Source organism: Urocitellus parryii, chromosome 10 (genome assembly GCF_045843805.1).
Source record: "Urocitellus parryii isolate mUroPar1 chromosome 10, mUroPar1.hap1, whole genome shotgun sequence".
In the NCBI taxonomy this organism is placed as follows: Eukaryota; Metazoa; Chordata; class Mammalia; order Rodentia; family Sciuridae; genus Urocitellus; species Urocitellus parryii.
The window spans coordinates 76149003-76175150 of record NC_135540.1 but is presented as its reverse complement, the minus strand read 5'-3'; the positions used below and the strand labels follow the sequence as shown (position 1 = coordinate 76175150).

At 34.2% G+C, this 26148-nt stretch overlaps 1 protein-coding gene across 1 annotated transcript in view; it reads right to left on the bottom strand.

Moving 5' to 3' along the window:
• Ptpn13 (protein tyrosine phosphatase non-receptor type 13) overlaps positions 1-26148 on the bottom strand; it is a 190216-nt gene that overhangs the window by 120269 nt on the left and 43799 nt on the right. The window contains exons 3-4 of the mRNA XM_026413769.2: positions 6373-6551; positions 441-506 (exon numbers count right to left, since the gene is read on the bottom strand). Of these exons, the coding sequence (XP_026269554.2) occupies positions 441-506; positions 6373-6551 (245 nt within the window). The remainder of the gene's footprint in view (positions 1-440; positions 507-6372; positions 6552-26148) is intronic.

Genomic DNA, 26148 nt, shown 5'->3' with positions numbered 1-26148 from the left:
CAGCCTTGGCAACTTAGTGAGGCCCTAAATAAATCAGTGAGACCCAGTCTCAAAATTTAAAAAAAAATTAAATGGGCTGGGATGTGGCTCAGTGGTTAAATCTGAGTTTAATCCCTGGTACCCACCCCCATCAAAAAAAGGATACTACTTTCAGTGTAAGAATGAATCAGCAGAGATATTTACAATTCCTCTTATCAGTCATTAAATTGGAAGAAATAAAATATACTCCCACTTTCTCTTGCTTTGATTTCTGAAGAAGCTAATTCCATATCATGGACTAAATTGTTGAAACCTGGGTGGTAAATATTATAATTCTAGAAATATTTTAAAAAATAGTTTTGTTTGTACTTATACTTGTTAGTTCATTCTTGAACGTATGACATTCTTCAACATAAACAAACAATTCAGAAATGCTATACAAATGTAAAAACTTGACTTACTTGGCTCTGAGGTACTTCATGATCAGCCCCCCAATACAATGTCATTCCAAGAGAATAAATATGGATCTAGGAATAGAATTTTAAAAATTATGGTGAAATAAAATAAAAAATACAGAAAGTGCTATATTTTTTTGTTCTAAAGAAATTATAACATGTTATTTGAGAAAAACATTTCACAGAAGGAAAAAAATATGCATAAAAGTATGTGAGAGCTTAAAACAGAAAATAAGACTGGAAATTATTAAAACAGATGTTTTTTCTAATAATGAGTCCAGAGTTTCTTCATGTAAAGTCAAGCAAATATGAGCATATACTCTTATATCCCTCTTCTTTTACAAAATTTAAAAGTTACTCAGCACCAAATTATATTGTTATACTGTGTGCATGTTCAAATATGTAATAGTGAATTCCAGTATTAGGTATAATCATAATGCATTTAGCAGCCTGCATTTTAAATTTACCAACAGAGACATTTCTATATCAATGATTGGAAATCGTTATCTTTTTTTTATTACTACACAGAATTTCATCATGTAAAATAGCATTATTTTATTCATCTGTTTTTAATGGGTAAATAAGATTTTTACAAACTTTTGCTGTTATAAATAATGTTTCAACAGTCAGTCTTGTGATATGTCATTTGGTACATGCAGGTATTTCTCTTGAATTGACTCTGAAGTTATAAATAAAGTTTTTTGATATGTATATTGTCACATTCCCCTACAGAGAAGTTTGATAGTTTTGCATTTCAACCAGCAATTCTTGTTTTCTCACAAAACTTTAGTATTTTTCTCACTATGGTTGTGTGGGGTTGTACAAGAAAAAGAAAGTAAGATTGAAAGGGTTTTCTTTTGTGTTGTTTGCTTCTAAAAGAATGGACATTAAAGGGGTAGCACATATTTTTACGCTGACAGGAATGATACAACGAGGAAAACCAGAATTGCAAGAGAGTAGAGATTGCTGGAGGGAAAGAAGTTGGAAGCTAATGCACGGATGAAGGTGTTAACTTTACAGAGGAGCACGGATGGTCACCTGTAATAAGAAGGCAGAGAAAATGGGGGTTTATATGGGCAAACTGATAATTGGATCCTGGGGAAAGTGTCTCTCAAGTGCTGGTATTTTTTTTTGTGAGACAAGGAGCACAGTATCAGCTGAGATGGAAGATGATTAAATACATAAGTAACCATCTTTTCTTTTCCCCCAATTTCATTATTTTCTTGCCTTTACTTCACTCTGTTCCTATTTTCTTATCTTTATTTTTTAATACTATAGACTGTCTCAAATCCTCTTTAGAAATTGTTGAGATATACAAATAAAAATGAGTTCCACTCTTAGAATCTCACAGCATTTTAATCTGTACCTTACATTGCCCCCTAAATTTATCACTAAATTACAGGATAGAAAAAATCCACTTTTCAAGTATTTTCATTACTGCCAATTTTCAGAAATCCGAACTGTGACTTTCAAGTCTTACTGATCTGCCTCCACTTCCATGTTGCAGGCAGGTTTTCCTTGTTATCACGCCTTTTCCTATCACAATCTAAACACGTCAGCATTACTCGATAATTCTATGATGAAAAAATACATCCTTTTCTTCCTCACCTTTTGTAAACTTTTTGTTCACCGAAAATATGTTTTCTTTTTCTTTGTTGATGACAGTTTTACCCATTATTGATAGGCCAGAGATGTTTTCCACTATATATGTCATACAAATTCTTTTAAATAGGATAAGGTATTTTCTTTTAGGTAACAGTTATGTTTTGTTTGTATTTCTAATGGAGCAATTATTTAATACTTTCTTATATTATAGCTGGATTCTTTCTTGTCTTTCTTGAGGGAAAGAGTCTTTTGGACATATTTTCTTTTTTCTCTCTCCTTCTCTTTTTTTCTGGTTTTGGAGATTAAGCCCAAGGATACTCTACCTCTGAGCCACATTCCCAGCTCTTTCTGATTTTGAGACACGTCTTGCTAAATTGCCTCAAACTTGTGATCCTTCTGCCCCAGCCTCCAGAGTAGCTGGGAATATAGGCATGCACTACTGCTCCCAGCTTTTAACAAATCTTAATATCCCTTTAGGTAACTAACACAGAACTTGTACACAGTAGATATTTAATACATATCTGCTAAATTAAATTAAATGTGCATGCAGTCCATGAGAGCATAATGCATTTGATCTGTATCAAACTTCTCTAGGTTTCATTTCAATGAAGCTTGTATGTTAATACTTTTGCAAAACAACTCTTACATGAAAAACATTTTCACATATATGAAAAATACTTTCCACATATATGAAAAATACTTTTCACATATATGAAAAATACTTTCCATAACATTAGAATAGTGATTGCATACTCAATTACATTAACTTTGATTTGTGATTTTTTTTTTCAGATATGGCCAGTGCTTTAAGATTCTTTGTTATATTTACTTCTCAGTATGCCAAAAGAGTTACTACAAAGATCTGGCATACCTGGAATTATTTCTTTAACAAAATGTTAATAGTTTTTATATAACTTTGTATGAAATTGACAAAAAAATCCTCAAAACTAGGTTGTGAAATTGTGCGCTTGCTGATCACCAATGTATACAGTAAAATGGTTAATTGTACATGCCAACATGACTGGACCATGAGATGCCTAGATACTTGATCAAACATTATTCTTGGTGCTTCTACAGAGGTATCTTGCATGAGATAAACATTAAATCAGTATATTGAGTAAAGCAGATTGCCCTTCCTAACCTGAGTCAGCCTGTTCCAATCCTCGGAAAGCCTAAAAAGAACTAAAAAGCTTACTCTTAGAAGTAAGTGAGAATCTTTCCATCTGATTGCTTCAAATTGGGACATCAACGTTTTCCTTCTTTGGACTTGACTGAAAAAGCTCTTCCTGAGCCTCAAGACTGCCAGTCTTTGGACTGAAACTTCCTCATCAGCCCTATGGTTTTCTGGCCTTTGAACTCAGCCTGAAGCATCACCATCAGTTCTCTTGGGTATTCAATTCAGCTTACAAACTTGCCCTGAATATTTTGGGGTTTATCAGCTTGCATATACATGGATACATGACATATGCATACACAAACACACATATTCTGTTTGTTGGGAGAACCCTTACCAATATATACAGATATGAAATCCTATATAGAGAAATACAACATGCTACTTTATTAGGATGACATTTTATGGGTTCCTTTTTTTGTTTTTGTTTGTTTATTTATTTATTTATTTATTGTAATGGGGGTTTATTGAGGGTCACTGTACCACTGAACTATATTCCTAGCCTTTTTAATTTTGAGAAGGGTCTTATAAAGTTGTCCAGGCTGGCCTCAAGCTATCAATCCTTCTGCCACCATCTCCAGAATAGCTGGGATTGCATGTGTGCACCACCACACTTGGCTATGTTCCAAATTTTTAATAATATTTTCAAATCATTTAAATTTTGTTAAAGAAATAATTCCAGGTATGCCAGATCTTTGTTAAAATAATGTATAATAGCAACCCATTTCTTACAGAATACAAATTAAAATGTTCTATTATTTATATTTATTAGAAGCAACTTGTATAGTCAAATAGAGTAATACTTCCATACACATTATTAATAAACAAAATTTCTACTTTCGGTACAGCCTGAAAAGACACAAGCATACAGAAGAACACTGATGTCAAGGTGTAATTAAATTAACATGGTAATGCTTACATTACTAAGAGCTCCTATTTCATCTAGGTGCTATACAACAGCAACAGATGGATACAGTATACTTAGAAACACTGTGAAGAATGGAGGGAAGCATCAGGAATTGAACTCAGGGGCACTTGACCATTGAGCCACATACCCAGCTCTATTTTGTGTTTTATTTAGAGACAGGGTCTCATTGAGTTGCTTAGTGCCTCACTTTCACTGAGACTGGCTTTGAACTAGAGATCCTCCTGCCTCAGCCTCCCAAGCTGCTGGGATTATGGGTTGGGCCACCACACCCCGCTCATCAGAGGTTTTTAAAACTAAGGTAGCCATGGCTTTACTGCAGTACAGTGGTTCTTATTTTTTCTGAGGTCACCAGACATGACGTTATGAGCATCCTCTCACAAAAATGTTCACATGCACAAAACTCAGTATGCCATTTCACTGGTTTGCAAACACCCTGAAGCTTGATTCTGATTCAGAAATCTCAAGGATTACATACTTTTCAAAAACACTATGCCTATTCCCAAAATTCTAATCACCCTCTGTCTTTTAAAAGTATTAATAAATGAATCACACAATGAACAAAATGAATACATGCTGGTTAAATAACAATAAAAATGAATAACTGTCTATTATATCTATCCAGCTTAATAAAACAGTACCCAGTATATTTGAATGCCTTTATGACATGTTAACAATGACCAAGACTGTATATACTCTATAGTACACAAAGTCCTTTTCAAATACCTCATCGCATGTAATGGGAATTTTCTTAGGGCTAATGCCTAAAGCATTGACTCCACCTCATAGCTATTGTCTTCTCTCACTGGTTGTCTGTACCTCCCAAATTTCTTAAGTACTTCAAGGAAAACAAAGGATAAGCCTTTGCTGGATTTGCCCTAACATATACAACTGATGGCTCAAATCAAGGGGCTTTCCTCCCCCTTAATCACCATTTATTTCCTTCCCTCTCGCACATATAAAATGTAAATATTATTATAATTATCAATAGAAAGATAAATGATTGCAATTCCTTCAGGTGGTAATGAGGCAAAGTGTTAGAAATGTAAAATATGCATACTTTTTAATGTGACAGTTTTACTATTAGGAAATTATTTACATTATTCTTTACGCTTATGAGGAATGATGTATGATAAAGGATGCTGACAGCAAATTCTGAATGTTCCAGAATTCCATATCTAAATTACCCACAGTCTGCTTTATAACACAAAATATATTTGCCCCCCCAAGTTTTTTGCATAACTTTAAGAAAATTAGATCTTATTCTAAAGTCGATGGTATCACCGTAGTTAGAATAAATATTTCTACAACAAACTTTTCTTTCTTCTTGATTGTTCCATCAAATAGACTGTGAAACTGTCTATTTTGCCTCCACTGTATCTCCTTCATCCATCCACTTCTTTATGTTCTGAAGGCATTATAGTATTTGCAGTTATTTCCAGGTTATTAAAACTTTCCAATTAGATTTCCATGAAATCATGGATCCCAAGCTACCCACTTTTGTCAAGCTTAACTCACAAAATCACAAATTCCATCATATAACAGTCTTAAAAATATGATTCCTACTGCCTTAGAAGGAAGGCTCAAGCCCTGGCATTCAAAATCTTCCTCTCATGTTGACCTACAGCCTCCCTTTCTTTCTTTAACCACAGCCATCCAAACAGTTAATGCTCTGGCCCACTTGGTCTGATCTACCATTCCCAGCCACAGTGGACAATGTATTGTCATAGTACACACTAACTGGAATTTCCTTTTTACCTCTTTTCACTTATAAAAATTCTCTTTGCTCTTTGTAGCCAAATGCTGCCTTCTCTGTAATATCATTCTACACTCAAAATTAACTACTTTTCTTGCAAACTCTCAAAACACTTTATCCCCTCCACAGCATTTGTTTCAGCTTGCCATAGAATACAGATTCTTCTATACACATTAATCACAGCCCACTTTCTATTTATTTTTGTATTTTCCTGATGAGCAGTGTTTTCTACACAGAAGGTATTTAATAAATATTTATTAACATGAATTAATAATGGCTCACTTTTTTAAAGTATTTTTTCTTAGATTCATAAATCTTTATAGAACTATTTTTAATTCTTAAATAAAATAAATACAAACCTCTTGGAATAAATAATTAAAATTAAAATTCAATGGACTTTTTTTCAGGGGGCTGAAGTAGGGTAGTTGCCCTTCCCAAAAGAAAAAACAAACAGAAACAACAAATATTTAACAGTTACCTTTTCAACATCTGAGAGAGAAGTTAACGATTGATTTTGAAGAACTTCTGGTGCAGTGAATGCTCGAAGATCCTGATTGGGAATGTTCTCATCTGTAAATGACACACTACCAGATGGCAGCAACAATAGAGACCAGGGAGAAATGATGAAGCCAAGGGCAGCAGGATCTGTTAGGCTTACTGGTTTGTAATTGCATGAAATGAAAAGGAAAAAAAAAAAGAGTTACTGCTTAAAATTATAATGAGAGGAACAAGAGATCACTTTAATGTACATTCCAGTCTATTAGTATAGATATGAACATACAGTTACATATACCACATCAATGAGCTACAAAAAGAAAGTAGGCTTCATAGAAGTATAACTGCTACCATTGTTAAAAATGCCTTGATGGGCTGAACCTTTCAAACTCTGAACGGCAGATTCTAGAAACTAGAAATAGAGAATTCTTATTACTAGTTAAAAGAATTATACTTGGTTCAAGTATTTTATTGTAGTGATACACAGAAATGAATAAGAATCAATAGTACTTTAATATTTTTTTTTAATCATGGATTCCTTTGAGAAATTGCCCTTGGCTCGCTCTCAAGGACTCTGCCCAGAAATATAAGACTCTGTACAAAAATTGTACGGTTCATAGATCTGCTTATAGCCCATTTATGGACCCCAAATTAAGATTTCTTGATTTAGACTATAGGTCCTAAAATGGATAGAAATCAGTTTCTTTGAGAATTCCCCAGTTTTAGAATTAGTAATGTTTCCAACTCAATGAAAAACTTTTCTGAGTAAAATGTATTTGCTTGAATTTGAATTTTGTCTTATTTGTATTCTTTCATCATTTCACTAGAATTTCTCGGGTAGCTTGTTTTGTATTATCAATGTGAGCAATGAAGTCTCTTAATTTTTTGTTTCTAATGTCTGCCGGTATAGATGCTTAAGAGCTGAATATTTAAGAATTTTTTGAAGCATTTATTTCTTAGACTGCAGCAGGTCTCCTTCTAAAAGTAATGCCAGATATCAAGCTCAACAAAACAAAATCATAAGAAGGAACTTAGTTTTGTCCTCCCAAATCAAAAGGAAGTTAATATAAGTTTTAAGATAAATTACTATAGAGAAGTCACAGAAGGCCTGTGACTACCAATTTCATTGTTCAATCTGAATGCATTATACTAATATTCCTCTACTTCAAATGATTAAAAACTGACAGAAATCCATGGAATAGTTTATCCAAGTATCTATGCTTTATAGAAAATAACTTACTTTTTTTTCTTTTTGCAATACTGGGTATTGACCCCAAGGGTACTCTACCACTGCGTTACATCCCCAGCCCTTTTTAATTTTGAGACACATCTCCCTAAGTTGCTGAGCCTAGTGTTGAACTTGTGATCCTCCTATCTCAGCCTCAAGTATCTGGATTACAGGTGTGTGCACCAGGCTTGAAAATAACTTTTGAAAACTAAATTGTCCTTTGACTTAACTTCAACCTATGTTCAGGTCATCAGAATTTGACTTACATAAAAAAATGAATTAAAAAAACCAATAAAATTCATTCCTCTTCTGAAGATTAAAATGTCCCTGCATTTTTTGAATATGAAATACACCTTTAATAACTCTGATTTTAAAAGTATGCTTGAACAGTCAGAGAAATGCAAATCAAAACCACCCTAAGATACCATCTCACTCCAGTAAGATTGGCAGCCATTATGAAGTCAAACAACAAGTGCTGGCGAGGATGTGGGGAAAAGGGTACACTTGCACATTGTTGGTGGGACTGCAAATTGGTGCAGCCAATTTGGAAAGCAGTATGGAGATTTCTTGGAAAGCTGGGAATGGAACCACCATTTGACCCAGGTATTCCCCTTCTGGGTCTATTCCCTAAAGACCTAAAAAGAGCATGCTACAGGGACACTGCTACATCGATGTTCATAGCAGCACAATTCACAATAGCAAGACTGTGGAACCAACCTAGATGCCCTTCAATAGACGAATGGATAAAAAAAAATGTGGCATTTATACACAATGGAGTATTACTCTGCATTAAAAAATGACAAAACCATAGAATTTGGAGGGAAATGGATGGCATTAGAGCAGATTATGCTAAGTGAAGCTAGCCAAGCCCTAAAAAACAAATGCCAAATGTCTTCTTTGATATAAGGAGAGTAACTAAGAACAGACTAGGGAAGAAGAGCACAAGAAGAAGACTAATATTAAACAAGGATGAGAGGTGGGAGGGAAAGGGAGAGAGAAGGGAAATTGCATGGAAATGGAAGGAGACCCACAGGGTTATACAAAATTACATACAAGAGGAAGTGAGGGGAAAGGGAAAAATAATACAAGGGGGAGGAATGAATTACAGTAGAGGGGGTAGAGAGAGGAGAGAAGAGGGGAGGGGAGGGGAGGGGAGGGGGGATAGTAGAGGATAGGAAAGGCAGCAGAATACAACAGACTTGAGTATGTCAATATGTAAATCAATGGAAGTGTAACTGATGTGATTCTGCAATCTGTATATGGGGTAAAAATGGGAGTTCATAACCCACTTGAATCAAAGTGTGAAATATGATATATCAAGAACTATGTAATGTTTTGAACAACCAACAATAAAAAAATTAAAAAAAATTAAAAAGTATGCTTGAAAACACCTTTTAACTAGTAAGCACATCTTACACTGAGCTGATGCAGAGTTACAGATTAATAGTCCCCACAGCCTTAATTCACCATCCATCAGACTGTTGAAACATGGCTCACAATTCTTATGGCAAAATACATTTCAATATGTCATTGCAGATGGGAATTCTAGGTATATTGCTATCTTTCACAGCCACTCTGAACATTTTCTGTTAAATGCTGCTTCTTTAGTAGTTCATGAATAATCAACATACAACACGGCTAGAAAAGAACTCTAATGAGGCAGAGCTACTATTCAAAATCTTGAGATTTTACATCAGAGACATTATAAAAAAAACTAAAATTAATTCTTTTCAGATTATCCACTAAGGGGGAATGAACACTAAGAGACTAATTAGGAAGCCAAGGAACTAATATCTGGTACAAGATGATGACGGCCTGCAATCGGAGTGGTAGTAGTGGAGGTGGTGAGAATCCACTGGAAACTGAACATAGTTTAAAGGTACTGATAATAGAATTTTCCAACAGACTGAATGGGGAGCAAGAGAAAGGAATCTGGATGACTCCAAGGTGTTGATCTGAGTAACTAGAACAGAGTACAATCAACTGAGAAGACAAGGTGGAGGTGAGTATAGATAGTATGAGTTGCCAAAATGGGTACTAGGGTGGGACTTAATAAAGTTAAGATATTTGTTAGATATTGAAATGGAGATATCAAGTTGGCAGTTGGATCTAGAATGTGGGTTGAAAGTCAGGAATGGAGATATATTTTGGGAGTTCCTGGCTTAACAGATTTGAAGTCATGTGACTGATCTCTAATAAAATGATTTAAGATAGAAAAGAACTGAAAATCAAGGATATTCCTTGGTATACTCCCAACATGAAGACTGTTTCTTCTCAGTGTTTTATCTAGGTTCTTCCTTCTTTTGGGAATCCATGAAAGTATAGTGCTATAACTTTCCGCAACACTTCATTCACTACTGACAATCTCCACTCACTATTTTAATTAGTTCTTCTATTAGCCTTTCCGTCCAGTTCCCCTGTACCTAGCCTTGAACCTAAGTTAGGAGGGTAGGATTCTAACTCTCACATTCAATTCTTGATAGTCCTTATTTTGAGTATGATCCTTATAATTTCTTGTACACCTGTTACAGGAAATTACAAATTATAGTTTATAAGTTACAAATTATTGGGGATCACAGCTATCATAAAGGCTTGAATGTCACAGAAATCTAAACACTGTGTCCTATCTTGCTACCCTGGTGTTCATGTCCACACAGGCTGAACAGTGTGGCTGAACGTCCACACTCTCCTCCTCATCCTCGGCCACAGACCAACTCTATGTCCTTTCCAACATGAAACTGTTGAAGGTGAAAGCAATCCACTATTGCTTATCACTCTAAAATGATTAAAAGATTTATTCACTTAACCAGCACAAGATCAGTAAAACTATTATTACTCTATCAAAAAATTGCATAGCTCATCTAGTTTTATAAAACACATTTGGGATTTTTGTTATTAAACACCTAATATGTATCATGATTCTAAGCACTCTATGTATTAATATAATGTTCTTGACATTATAAGTCATTGCTAATAGAGTCTAAAGTGCTACTTGGGGATATAAAGTATGTACATAAACAAACATAAGATAGTATAAAAGTAAGAAAGAAACAATACAAAAGGAAGTTTCAAGGATAGCAAAATTACTTCAACTACAATGGAGAGAATTCTTCCTTTCTGCACTACCCACCCCACCGCCACCTCTTCCTCCTTCTAATAATACACGAAGCCCTTTCAGGAGGGTTAACACTTGATCATGGCCAAGGGTAGAATTCCAAAGAGAAGAAACAGCCAAAGCAAAGGCATGTGGTCAGGAAATTATTATGTTTGGGCAAGCCAAAATTTTAAGAGAGAAGTGGTGGGCAGAAGTGAGAAACAGAATTACAAAGGTGGGTCATAATTTGCCTTTTAAAAAACACACAGAAATGATACAAAGTTTTCAAATGTCTTGTAATAAAGCTAAAGAAACTGTGACCACAAAGTACATTGCTGTCAAATTTCCAAAGCATATACATGACATTTAAGTATTGGATTCTTCAGAAAATATAGTCAAACCACAAAATATATTTTAAAATAATTGTAAAGAGTTATATAAACCTACAAATCAGGGAATTTAGAGTTTGTGGTTAGAATTGGTCTTTAATCCACCTTCTTGACAACTAAAGGAAGGAATTTAAAGCAAATGTTTTCAAAATCTTTCACAGAATGCTAACAAAAGAATATTTTGAGATAAGAGTCCAGGATCTTATAATTTTATGTCCTGTGTTTTAGTTGTGTGCTGACTGCACTCAAGAATGCTATTATGAAAGACTAAATCTGATATGCACTGATTCCAGTAGTCAAGTGACTCTATTTAGAGACTTATACCAACATTCCCCAGAAAAAGCTCCTTAAAAGAGAATTTCAAGTAGCTAGAGAAAGTTAGCAATAAGCAGAAATTTGATATGCAGAGAAGCTTTTTGTTGTTGTTGTTGTTGGAGGTACCTGGGGATTGAACCCAGTGGCTCTCTACCATTGAACTACATCTTCAAAAAACATCAAAACTATTTTTTTTTTAGTTATAGAGGGACACAATATCACCATTTTGTTTGTTTATTTATTTTTATGTGGTGCTGAGGATTGAACCCAGTGCCTCACATGTGCAAGGCAAGCGTTCTGCCACTGAGCCACAACCCCAGCCCCTTGAAACTATTCTAAACTTTTCCCCCATCCTCATTTGTGCATTAAATTATACCAGGTGATTGATCTGAAATGTATATTCATATGCAATATGAACTGAATTTTTGAGAGGATTCTATATTATAGAATTCTCCCCTGCCTCCCTTTTTAAAAAATATATTTATTATTTGAGGCAGTGTCTCCCTAAGTAATGTAGGCTGGTCTCAAGCTTGTGATCCTCCTGCCTCTGCCTCCATGTTTTCTTAAACTTAAAATCTATGGACCAATTAACATTCATATTCTTCTCCTGAGGAATCTTGTCATTTCCTTTAGTTCCCCTCTTAATTTTTATGCCCCCATTTGTTGTATAAAAATTTAGGAAAATGGTCATAACTGGGAAACAAACATAGCAAAGGAATAACAGTCAAAATTATCAGGAAATAATGTAAAGACTTAGAACATCAACAGCACGATTTCAACCTGAAAAATCCCTTTCTTTGCCTATTCAAGCACAAGTAAAGAATTGTCATCCTCCTATTATATATATTCTATGAGGGTAACTGTCAAAAATCTGTGCAAAAGCCTTTGTTCCAAACCCTGAAGGACTGGGTGAAGTTACTCTATAATACAAAATTCTCTCAAAAATTCAATTCATTGTGCATATGAATATACATGGTAAATCTCAATCACTTGGTATAATTTATTGTACAAACAAGAAAAGGGTGTAGACTAGTTCCCCTGTATTTTAATATTTTTGATATTACTGTTTTGTGATAAATTATGTAAGATTCATTGAATTAATTAATTCCTCCTAAGTTTTGTTACTACTTTTTAAAATTTCACCTCCTCTAATATGAAACATGATAGAATAGTAATCTTTTTTTGAAAATAAAATTGTATAAATGATTGAAACTGATTCCTATAATAATACAAACTGATAGTGATAGACTCTTTAAAGACATCTTATATCACATAAGTATTTTTGATACAGTCAATCACTCAATAGCATTTAATAAACTCTCACAAGGCTTTGTTCTCAGGAGTTTATATTCTGGTATAGTAGGTCCCAGACTTTGCTAATTATACAAATCTCTAAGCTCATCTAGGAGATTTGGAAACATATCAGAGAAACTGTCAGCTTCATTTCATTCTTTTTAATATCTGACTTCATTAATTTAGCATGTAGTTTCACTTAAGAAAGATGGTATGCATAGTGGTTAGGAGTACAGACTAAGCAAGAAGCCCTGTGTTCCAATCCTAGGTTTGACATTTATAGCTTACAACTGTGATCTTAAATAGCCTCTCTGTCCCTCAATTTCCTTCTCTGTAAAGCCAGTTGTTATCTCAAAGAGAAGGCTTTTGTGAGGATTAATGGGAAACAAAACAACAACAAAAAACCCACTTAGAACAATTCCATGACTATTTAACAAAACCTCTCTAAAGATACCAGATATAAACAACTCATCTAAAAACAACCACTACTCAAATACAAACTCAATCACTTCATGTTTTTCCCCAGTGGAAGACAAGGAGTGCACTATCCGTAACAAGTATCATTTTCAGAAAAACAGATTAAAGTCTCAAAATGCTCTATTCTAGATGTTTGAGAATTTTTTGGCACCTCTAACCTAGAAGTCATATTAGAAATACAGGTGATTTTAAGGTATGATGTACTCTAAAGTGCTATATTTTTCTTTAATTAGAATTAATTCTTTGGGGAATAACCCTTAAATAAGTATTCTGTTTATTACATGGCATTCCTAGTTAGCGTAGTTCCCCAATTTGTAACAATTGGCTTAAGATTTGACAAACAAGCCAATTTATTAAGTAACTATAGTTGTCAAATAGATGTTTTACTGTACTTAGTTGTTATCCTTAGGTATATAGTATGAATTATTAAATGAAAATATTTATTTAAATATATATCACTATCATATCAGCATATAATTTTAGAAAATCTATTTGTAATAGAAGTTGTAGCATTCTGATATGCAAAGTTGTCACTCTAAATTGATCTATTTAATGAGTTTTTCTTCCCTAGAATAGAAAATAAAAGAAAAATAGAAAAGATATTTTTAATTTCTTAATGATATAGCTCACCCCAGCAACACACACACATTTTCTGTTTATTTTTAAATGACTAAATAGATGCAAGCTGCTTATCCAAACCACAACCACTGGAATTTTGGTATGGCTTATGATCAATTACGCTTCTGGTAGTTTTGTTTTGTTAAGCACTTGCAAGATTCTTGAGGTAATTTTAGAACTATGCAACTTGCTAACAAAACACTGGTGAGATCTGAGCTTAATAAATAATATATAGACAATCTACATGGGTAAAACCAAATCAATTATTATTGTTAAAAATGACAGGGCTTAACTGATTGATCAATGTGGATAGAGGGAAGCAGGTCACTTAAGAATTTGCTTTCTTCTTTAGTAAGCTTCCTTGGGCACATGATCAAATAGCATAAAAGAAATAGCAGAAGTTCCTTTCAATTCCATCTTCCATTTTTAACACACTCTTGAAGAGAAATCTGTTCATTTTAGTCCTTTGATATACTAAGTTCCTTCTCTTTGATATTCCTTTGGTTTCCAACATTTTCAATCTTCTTTTTTTTTTTAAGTTTTTCTCCCTTTTTGTTATTATTATTTTAACATTTGCAATACTTGTTTACAAAATATACAAAGACTAGAAAACTCAACCATCAGCAAATAAAAAATTAACAAAACACATAAACAGGTATTTCACTGAAGAAGATAATTAAACGGCAAATGTGCATATGAAAAAATACCCAGCATTATTTATTTTTAGATAATTTCACATTAAAACTATAATGGGTTACATAAAAGATTGCCTATGAATACACACACACATACACACACATATGCATATATTATTTTTCATCTGTAAAATAAAAGGTGTTCACAAACAATAAGTTTGTTGCTGTGTACCATATGATAAATGAGAAAGTGAACAACTGCAACAAAAAAAATCCCAACAATCTTCTCTTTGAGTCTGACAACAAGACTATTCAACCTGTTTTCCAAAGTGTTATATCATCATCAATAAAAAAATCACATCCAAAATGAAAAGTTGTGCTTCACTTGTATACAACGAATCAAAATGCATTCTGCCATCATATATACCTAATTAAAATAAATTTTAAAAAATCACTGGGGGGCTGGGGTTATGGCTCAGCAGTAGAGTGCTCACCTAGCACATGTGAGGCACTGAATTTGATCTTCAACTCACATAAAAATTAAAAAAAAGGTATTATATTCACCTGTAACTAAAAAAAAATTTTTTTAAAGATCACATCTACAAAAATTATATGCCAAAATGATGACGAAAATGCTTTTGTAAATGTTTTCACATATTTTTTCCAAATTGTAAGTTACAGATAAAAGCTATGAATTTTCTAAAGATCCCTACAATGTCATTATACTAATGTAACTGAAATATAATTAACCCTCAATATTCCTAGGGTATTAGTTCCAGAACCCTTCGTGGATAACAAAATCTGCAGATGCTCAAGTTCCTTATATAAAAAGGCATTGTATTTGCCTATAATCTATGCATGTTCTCCCATATATACTAAATTTTCTCTAGATTATTTATAATACACAATATGATGTAAATGGTTGTTATACTGTATAACAATTACGGAATGACAACAAGAAAAAGAAAAGTCTATATGTGTCTAGTACTGACACGACCATCACAGGCCTAATCACATTTTCAATATGTGGTTGATGAAATACACAGATATGGAACCCATGCATACAGACCATCTACTGAAGTTGGGTATGGGGGGAAAGAATTTGTTTACAATTTTAACTCTATAGCACTGGTCCACAAGTTTTAAAGGTGCTCTTCTGTCCAGCTGTACTGTGACAATAATTTATCAACTAAGACTATGCTGGTCACACACACACACACACACACACACACACACACACACACACACACAGTTATTTTGGAGTTCCATTGTGAAGGAAAGCAAAGCTTTCTTTCAATTTCCAAATATCCAAAACTCCTAATTATTCACCCAGAGAACGTTCTGGATCTGTAATCTATTCTCCAATCCAGTTCAGTTATATTTTCAAGTATGATTCAGCTTTCAAATATCGGCTTTGTTAACCTGGATATTGAAACAAACATATTTACAAAGTGTTTGACTTTGGAAGCTTGAGATAATTTTTAAAAAACACACAGACCTTCCGTCTCCTAAGTCACAGAGGATTTTTGTGTGAATTCTGAAGACTAGGCACAGAATTCTGCACACCACTTTTAAGACACTTCCTGGGGAGTCAGATGCTCAGACCAACCTACATCACAGACATATAAGAACCATTGCTCTTATTTGGGGACACTAAATGGTATTATTAATACAATGGTGTCATAGCTCAATTAAGTTGTTTCCAATTCTACATCAATTGATAAGTTTCTCATAAAATGGAATATGTTAAAAGCACATATCTATATTTACATATATATTTGACCTTATATATACTTTCATAAAGCCACACGTGAAAACAAAATGATACAAGAGAGGCAAAAATGATGGGTAAGTAAGGAAAAACAAGGGATATAGAAAGTCAGAAAATGTTACAAGTAACTGCTTTATCCAAATTATAAAATAGTCATTGTATTAGGTCAAATACCTATCAGAGATAAGTTAGACTAGAAGTGAAATCTAAAATGCTCCTCTTTGGGGCTGGAGTTGTAGCTCAGTGGTTCAGTGCTTGCCTAGCGCATGTGAGGCATTGGGTTTGATCCTCAGTACCACATAAAAATAAACAAAATAAAGGTATTGTGTCCATCTACAACTAAAACAAATTTCAAAAATAAAATAAAATGTTCCTCCTTGTTTACAAGGAGGAGCTGATTAAATGGCACCCAACTGAGAATGCTAGTGACATTTAAAAGTAAACTGCCTTATCCACTGGCAGGGATCGGGATTTGCTACCCCCAAACATGGCACACAGGCATTTGAGGAAACTACAGAAGTACAAAGGCCATGTTCTGATCTTTTCTTAACTTTCTCCATTGAAAGAGATCATAAGACCCTCTTTCAAGAGGTACCCTTCCTATACCTGAAGGAAAGGATCATCCTTTTCTCTGAACATAGGGATACAGAGAAGAAGCTAAACAAACAGGCCTTCTGAAATCCCCCTAGTTCATTACCATTAGATCAAACTTCATTATACAATCATACTTCTTTATAACAATTCAATTTCTACACCAAATTTAGCATAAAAATCTGGCAGTTTGGCATGGGGGTGTGGCTCCCTGGAAGAGCTTGTGCTTAGAATGTGTAAGGCCCTGGGTTCAATACCCAGAACCAAAACCAAAACAAAAGAAAATCTATACAGAAACAAGGTCACTCATTTCTTTGGGTCTTCCTTTCTGAAGGCTGCTATTTCACCTACAAGTTACTTTAAGTAAATATTGATGCTTTCACTTTTAATCTGTCTTTGGTAATAGTGGCCTCAGCTATGAACTTAGTGATGGGTAAGAAAAATTCCCCCCCTTCATCACCTAATAACATTATATTCACTTGCTAATATTTCAAAATTAAGACAAACTACAAAAGAACTTTTAATGTGTTTTGTTTCTTCTCCAACACTTTCTATAAATTTAGTAAATATCTATATTGTACCTGTTCAAGCATTGCAATGAGCACCTTTGATCTCTCCCATCCTATCTGATAAATAAATGTGTGATTAGGCACACAACCAGTACCTAGAAAGGGTCTTCAAATTAATAATATTTTTTATTTCCCTGAGGAGGATCCAAACTTTGAGAATAATACTATTCGATACATGTAATATTTAGGCTGAAGACTTCTAAAAACGTTTGCTTGAAGGTGGTTTCTTTTTAAAAATAAAACAATCATATCTTTTTTGGCCAAGCAGTTATAAAAATGTCAATTGTTAACGGTAAAGGGTCTATTTATAAACTTAATTTTATTGCTATCTTTTAACCATTTTGCCTAAGCAATTTTGGAATAGAGTACTAACCCTCTCAAAGCACTGACATTTCTGTTGCCACCTAACAACTTCAGGATAGCCTCTGTAGATCATAAAACTATCACATTATATTTTACCAAACAACAACAGAGAAAATTACCAAAAGAAATAAGTTTTATAATTAAGGTCTTTTATAAAGCAGGTTTTTTTTTTTCTCTCCCAATTGTAGTTTTAAGTTGTAAAGAGATTTTGTTCTCTTCTAACCTAAGGGGGAAATTGCAAAATTTAAATGACCTCAGGTGACTTCTTTTTACTTTCCAGGGCATGGAATTTTTACAAAGACTGAAAAACCAATAGTATCAACAGGAAATGGTATTTGTTTCATTTTTTGAGAACTGGATGAAAGGTCAATGAAGATTACTGTATATTTTCAATTTTCAGAAGAAGAAAATATACTTTCCCAGAGAAAAACTAGCTTTGTTTTGTGCCAAAATGATTCTAATATGAAAAATATTTTTCTTGTTACTAATGCCATTCATTCTCTGCTTTCTTCAGATTTCATTCCCCTACTTACATTATAAAAACATTTTCCTTCTCAAAAACAAAAGAGGAAAGTAGAATTATTTGAAAGGTGAGCTATTTTTTTAAAAAATATTAGTTATATATTTCTTGTAAGACTGTTTATTATAACTAATATACATCGTCCCAGGAAGAGAAAAATCTAAACTAAATGATACTAAGCATATAACACCCTTTAAATTTCTACATTTGAGGGAAAAAATTGGCAAAACATTTTTTTAAAAACTTAGTTATAAAAAAAAAAAGGAGGAAAAAGAAAAAGAAAAACCTTTTCCAAGGTCAATTTTTGGAATGCAATTGTTAACTGACCAGAATAATTTTGGAGTCTAGAAATATAAGAAAGTTAATTAAACTGAAAAAAAAAAACAAACCAGTTAGAATGCTGAATAAAAACTTAGACAAAAAAGGAGTAGACACTGTGTGATTCTCTTATTCTGCTGTTGAAAACTAGGCCAAGCTTGTGTATGTGAAATGTCATAGTAATGATTAGCCTTGGTGGCAAAGAATTGTCTAGTAGGGAGCTTGAAGGAAACTTCTGGGTTCCGGAAATGTTCGGTTTCTTAATCTGGGTGTGCATACAGTCATAAAATCCATCAGGCTGCACAACCAAGAATAGTGCTCTTACTGTACATTTTATACCTTACCATTTTAAAAGTTCACATAAGCATACAAATTAAAACAAATACACTGAGTAATTAAAAGTATATTTATCACTAAGAATGGGATAAGACAGGATGACATGTAGCAATTTTCCCCTCAAACTATATGACTGTGAATTTATGAAAATTATCTGTTTAAAATGTCTAAAGTCAAAATAATTTCCAATTAAAACAGTGTAATGCCTAGGTGTTTGTGGGGAAAGAAAGGGTTATTCATTATGACTGCTTCATACACTTGTCAAACCACATACATTATTCATTTTAAGAATGCTAGATATTAAATTTAATCTCAAGTTTTATAGTTTGTTTCCAAGGAACAAATGGGGTAATTTTATCTGGTTCAAACACATTTAACTAGATAGACCTGTTCATTATGGCCTTACCAATGCACAGCAAGATGTAGCATGTCAAAGACAACTGATACGCCCTCTTAATCAACAAAATTATGAGTGTAGATAATTAGGAATGTAAAAGGGGTGTGGGGTAGTTATGATCTGGTCTTTTAAAAGCTGCAATACACTATGTAAGGATTTACTCAAAAATTTTTATTTCATAAAAACTTTCTACAATCAATCTCTGTGGCACACACCTGTACCCCAGCTACACAGGAGATGAGACAGGAGAATCATAAGTTTGAGGTTAGCCTCAGCAGTTCAGTGAGACCCTGTCCCAAAGTTTAAAAAGGGTTGGGATTGTAGCTCAGTGGTGGAATGCTTTCCTAGCATGCATGAGGCTCTGAATTTACTGTACCGCAAAAAACCAAACCAAACAAAAAACAACTTTTCTATATTTATATGAAGGCTTTAACAATAACAACAGCAAATCCCAGGAAGTCAGTTTGAAGTTCAGTGTGTGTTTAAAGGTTAGCCTAAGTGTGAGTTTATTTCTAAAATCTATTATGCTACCACTGATCTATTTGTCTGATTTGGTTACTATAGGTTTATAATAAGTTTTTTGTTGTTGTTCATTTATTTTTTTGTTTGTTTTTGTTTTGCAGTGCTGGAAACTGAATCCAAGGTCTCGTGTATGCCAGGCAAACACTATACACCACTGAACTACATGCCTAGCTCTCGATAATAAGAAGTCTTGAAAATTAGATTTTGTGAGTCTTTACTCTTTTTCAAAGTTATTTTGGCTACTCTAAGTCCACTGAATTTCCATATAAATTTTAGAATAAACTTCTTGAATTCTAGAAAAATCAAATCTATCCATTTGGACAAAATTAACATCTTTATAACACTGAGTCTTCTGATCAGGAACACAATACAGATCTCCATTTATTTAGGTCTTTTAATTTCTTTAGGTATTATTTTTAATTTTCATTATATAGGCCTTCATATCTTTTGTCAGATTTATCTCTAATTTTTTCATATTTTGAAATTCCTTTTTATTTTTTTTACCATTTTCACATGATATTTGAAAATATCAATTTCTGGTTGTTCACTGATATCAAGTAAAGATATGATTGATTTTTAAATACTGACCTTATATCTTTTAACTTGCCAAACACATTAGCTCTAGTGGCTTTCTTTGTAGTTACTATTAAATGTTCTACATAGATGATATCATTTTCAAATAAATACAACTTTACTTTCTTTCTAATGTAGATGTCCTTTCTTTTTCTTGTCTTACTGCACTGGTTAGAACTTTAAATGAAATGCTGAAAAGAAGTAATGAGAGCACACATCCTCGATTTATTCCTGATCTTAGGGGAAAGATTCAATGTTTCACTATTTAAGTATGATATTAGTTCTAACCTTTTGTACATCCCTTTTATCAGGTTGAGGTAGTTCCTTTCTATTCCTAGTTGAGTTTTTAAAAAATTAAGAATGAATATTGAATATTTAACAACTTTGTTCATAATTTTCCCTTATTATTCTTTCAATATCTATAAATCTAAAGAGATGTCATCTGATATTGTTTTCAAAACACACTATTGGCATCTATGCTCATAAAAGAACTATCAATTTTTAGATACTGCTCATAATGACTTGCTTTAAAATAGTTGTTTCTGTTCTGCCAATATTAACACTTCTGAGTTATTTAAACTACAACTTGTTTCCTTATCTCTAAAATGTAGACAGAATGGAGATCTCTTCAGCTCTAAAAGTTTTATTCCATAAGTAAATATGTGTAAATGGACTGGGGTTGTGGCTCAGTGGCAGAGCGCTTGCCTTGCACATGGGAGGCACTGGGTTCGATCCTTAGCACCACATAAAAATAAATTAACAAAAAAAGATATGTGTCCATGTGTAACTAAGAAAAAATTTTAAAAATATATGTGTAAGTGTTCTGAGCTTATGTAGGCATTTCTTCTACTTTTTTTCTTACAATATCAGGAGAGACTCTGAAATTGTTTGTATAATACAAGGATTTTATATATTAGAAAACCTTAATACATCACTAAATTTTGCTGATAGAAAAATGCATTTTTTTCATTCTCTAATAAGACTTTTTTTTAAGTACCTATAAATTCCGATTTTAAAATATTTCTTAGGGAATGAAGAAAAATTTGATTTTTGTCCCATATATCTGTACTAATTTGTCATTCTCAAGTTTATTTTCAAAGAATTTATAATAAAATACAGCCAAAGGATTCTATATATCCTGTTCTCTACTACCTTATCCAAATTTGTTTTCTAAAGACAACAAGAAATACAACATGGTCTTCTACGTATACCAAAGAATACGAAGTAGTTCTTTTTAGTTCTTTAAATTGTTTATTTTGATAATAAATCATGCATGCTTTTAGTACTTCTTTTGTTTTATTCTGTTATCTTTTTAACCTCAAATTGCTCATTTCATTATTATTTTATTTATTAAACAAAGAACCAGAAGTAACCACATAAAACAGATTTATATAAGACTTAAATCCTTCCAGGAAAGAGAGATTTAACACCAATTAATCAACTACTCTACCAATTTAAAATTCCATAGTTTCAAAAGAGCTCTTTTCTGCAGAGGGCAACGGCTTCACAACTAAAATAATTACTGTTTTGGGCAATTTATATAATGGTAAGCTAAGCTTTCTAAAGCAGCAATAATCTCACTTCTAAAGATCATCCAGAAAAAGCACAAGAATAGCATTTTTAAAATATTATTTAGAACCACTGAATACCTACACGAATTCATCTAGGATGCAAAAACTGAAATCTTAAAGGTGTATTCTGAAATACAGGAAAAACAAACCAACCCAGTTTTTATGTTCTCACAACATGCTTCTGTCATCGAGTGTGAGGCTCTTCCCCACACACCAGCTGAACAATCAACTATACAGTGAGCACCAACTGGGTGTCCTCTAATTCAGTTCCACTCTGACACTACCTAGCTGCTGACAGCTCTCATTTCAGTCTCCAACTGCAAACAGGTTGTCATCTATATTTCTATCTGATGGACAAGTTGAGGTTCCTTCTACGCCCCTCCTCAGGTTCAGTGAAGTTGATAAGAGCTTCCCACAGAACTCAGGAAAATATCTTACTTACACTTACTGGTTTATTGTAAAGAATATATTTTTTAAAGATACAAAAATGGAAGAGATGCATAGGAAAAGGTATGTGGGAGGGGTGTGGAGCTTCTCTGTTCTCTCTGGGCACAACACCCTCCAGGAACCTCTATGTTCAGCTATCTGAAGTTCTCCTGAAATCTCATTATATAAACATGATGATTAAATCATAGATCACTGGTGATCACCTAAACTTTCAATCCTATTCCTCTGTATGTGGGGGGTTGGGGGATGGCATTAAGAGAAGTGAGGCTAAACTGGGTGAGGTGGCACATGCCTGTAATCCCAGCAGCTCGGGAGCCTGAGGCAGTAGGATTGCCAGTTCAAAAGCCAGCCTTAGCAAAAACAAAGTGCTAAGCAACTCAGTGAGATTCTGTCTAAATAAAACACAAAACAGGGCTGAGGGTGTGGCTTAGTGGTAGAATGCCCCTGAGTTCAATTCCCAGTACCAAAAGAGAGAGAGAGAGAGACACAGACAGACAGACAGACAAGTAGAGCTGAAAGGTCTCAACCCTCTAATTCTGCCTTGGTCTTTCAGTGACCAAATCCCACTCACCCCTACTTCCCCAACCTAACTATCTGGGGACTTCCAGTCACCAGTCAATCTATTACCATACAAAAATACACTTACCACTTTGTAAATCCAAGAGTTTTTGGAACTGTATGCAAGGAAATAGGGATAAAAACTGCATATATATTTCACAGTATCAGTCCAACCTTAGACTTGGAATATGGATTCCTTGAATCAAAAGGATACAGAACTCAAAAATACTGGCTTATTACTAGAATCCCATTAGTCATTAATGATTATCCAGTCCATTATCATATGGTATGAAAATGTCCCCCAGGGTGAAGTCACTCAGATTTGCAAACTTGCTTGCATATTTTTATCTTGTCAAGTTTGAAAAGCAGGAGTGGTCTTGGCAAACATATGTGTTAATGTACCTACCAGGCATCTTTTAAATTGAGCTAAGAGACAATGTCATTGCTTAGTCTGAGCTGCTTTTAACATGTTATGAAATATTGGATTTCCTAAATTATGTAACCCATTTAGTCATTTCTTTACCCTTGTCTTCATCAATACTCAACCTCTTTCACTTTTGTAAGTAATATTTAAATTGGCCACTGTGCTTATAACAAGAACTTAAGCTCTTCACTTGCATTTGCAAATGTCCAATCAGTATAACTAAAAACAGATTTAAAACTTGGCATCTCTCTTTTCCTCTACTTTTTTTTTGTTTGTTTGTTTGTATATGTGTATTGGGGATTGAATTCAGAATACCTTGCACATACTACACAAAAGCACTCTATCACTGAGCTACATTCCCTTCCTTTTTCAAAAATTTTATTTTCAGAGAGGGTCATGCTAAATTACCCAGGCTGACTTTGAACTTGTGATCCTCCTTTCTCAGTCTCCTGTGTAGCTGGGATTACAGGCGTGTGCCACCATGCCCAGCTTCTGGCTCTATTTGCATCTGTCTCCTTTGCTCTGAATCAGTCACTGTGGATTTCAAGAAGAACAGGTCTGATCTATAAACCTCTTGTGATGAGTGAAAACTATCTCCCTGGCAAGAGCAACTTTCTTATCTCTAACAAGGCCTCTGCCTGACCAATCCTTAGATAATGATCAGCCAGGCCACAGTTTGAGCATAACTGCTTGACTATGCATACTTCTGGTCCTCTTGTCTGTATAATCTGGAAGCTCATGCTAGTACCCTGAAGATAGGGCTGGAAATGCTGGTCTCCTTTGTCTTCCTGGTGTAGCTATACTGATCAAAGTTCCTTTTCTGCTTTTCAACACACACAAACACACACACACATACCCACATATTTTCTCCCCTGTTCAGTTTTTGGGGCAAGTGGCTGAACGTGATTTGTTGGGATTTCCAGGACTGGGCCTCTGACTGGGACTCCAGTGTATCACGCTGGTCTAGACAATGATATTCATCTAACAAGTGCCTCCTACTCAGTCAACCCCCCAGCCTCATGGGAAGAGAGGGAGCATTAAGTTGATCACTAATAGCCAGTGAGGTAGTCAATTATGCCTACATGATCAATCTTCCATAAAAGCCTAAAGAACTGAGCTCAGAGAGCTTCCTGATATCCGAACATATGGAAACTGCTAGAGGAGGGGAGAATACCCAGAGTGCATGGAAGCTCCATACCCTTTCCTATGTACCTTGCCTTATGCATCTTTCATCTTTATCCCTTGCAATATCCTTTATAATATGCCAGTAAGCATGCTTTCTTGAGTTCTGTGAGCTGCTCTCACAAATTAATTGAACCTCAATTTATAGCCATCAAGAAGCAGCACAGGTAAAACAATGTGGGGTTTGTGATTGGGGCCTAAAACGAGAGACACTCTCAGAGGACTGAGTCCTCGAGCTCTTATCCAAATTGAATTGGAAGGCACCCAAGGTGGTGTCTGATGCAGAACCATAAGAGGGGCTCCCTTGAAATTATCCTTTGCTCCCCCTTCTCTTCTGCTCTTCCACCCTCCCTAATCTTTTTCTTCTTAGAGAGAAGCCCCATCTAGATGTTAACTGCTAAACCTTTGGATGCAGAGAATCCAGAAGGCCTTTTTAACACTCTTAGTAACCAAATGTAGAAGACTGAAATCCACTGCAGTGTCCTGGTGAAGACACACTCCTCACTGATGAAGACCCTGCTCAGCTTGCAGTCCCACTGCCTTTTTCCCTTTCTACACACATCTTTGCCTGGCCAGAAAGGATGGAGCTTTTATAGGAGGTAGACCCTCAATCTTCTTCAGAGCTATCCTTAAGTAAACCTTACTCTTCCCTATCAACACTCATCTCCTGAATATCGGTACTAAAGCAGCGCACAGGCTGGACATCAACTACCATCATCAGCATCAAATTGTTTGGAATTGCATGTTGCTTACAAGGTTAAAATTTTTCTTCCTCTGAAGAAAAACTCACTTGAAGATGGGGATTTTTCAATGAGGTCATGCTTAGACAGCATGATTCTATGAATAATAATTATAAAGCTTTTGTTTTAAGAAATGTTAAAAGTCTCAAATTGTTGGGAGACACAAAAAGATGAAAAAACAGATTATTTTCTTGACCTTTGTTAAAAAATCCCCCAGAGGAAATGCTTACTTCCATCTTTCTCTTATGGGAATAGCATGTTTGCACTCACATACTGCAAAAAGGCACAAAAGCAACAAAGGAGTTAGAGAAGAGAGGAGAAAAAGACACTGACAAAAACCAAAACAAAGGTTTATACAGCAGACCCAGAAAGACCAAGAAGATCAAGGAAGGAAAACACATTTTAGAAAAACAGACTTCAAGAAGGCCACTGTATTACACTGTATTACAGTAACACATTCCCAGTATTACTCATAAGTGTTTCTAACAGAGAATTAAGATACCTACAATTCATCCAAAAATAACAAATTGATAATTTTTTTTAATTTTAGTTGGTATGAGAATCAGAAAAACTTGTAGTAAAATAACACTGTATTATCAAATATAAGGAATAAAAGATCATAGATTTCAGGTAAATCAAATGACCATTTGCTTCCTCCAGGTAACAATCAAAACAATTGGTAATCTTCCAACTGCCAAAGAAGTCAAATTTAATTTCTCTGTATTACTGATACGACCCTGAGAATCAGACTGGGGGCCTTATGGTAACAAGCTCCCATTGGACAGTATGTAAGAGATAGCTGCCTCACAATTAATTTTATAACACATC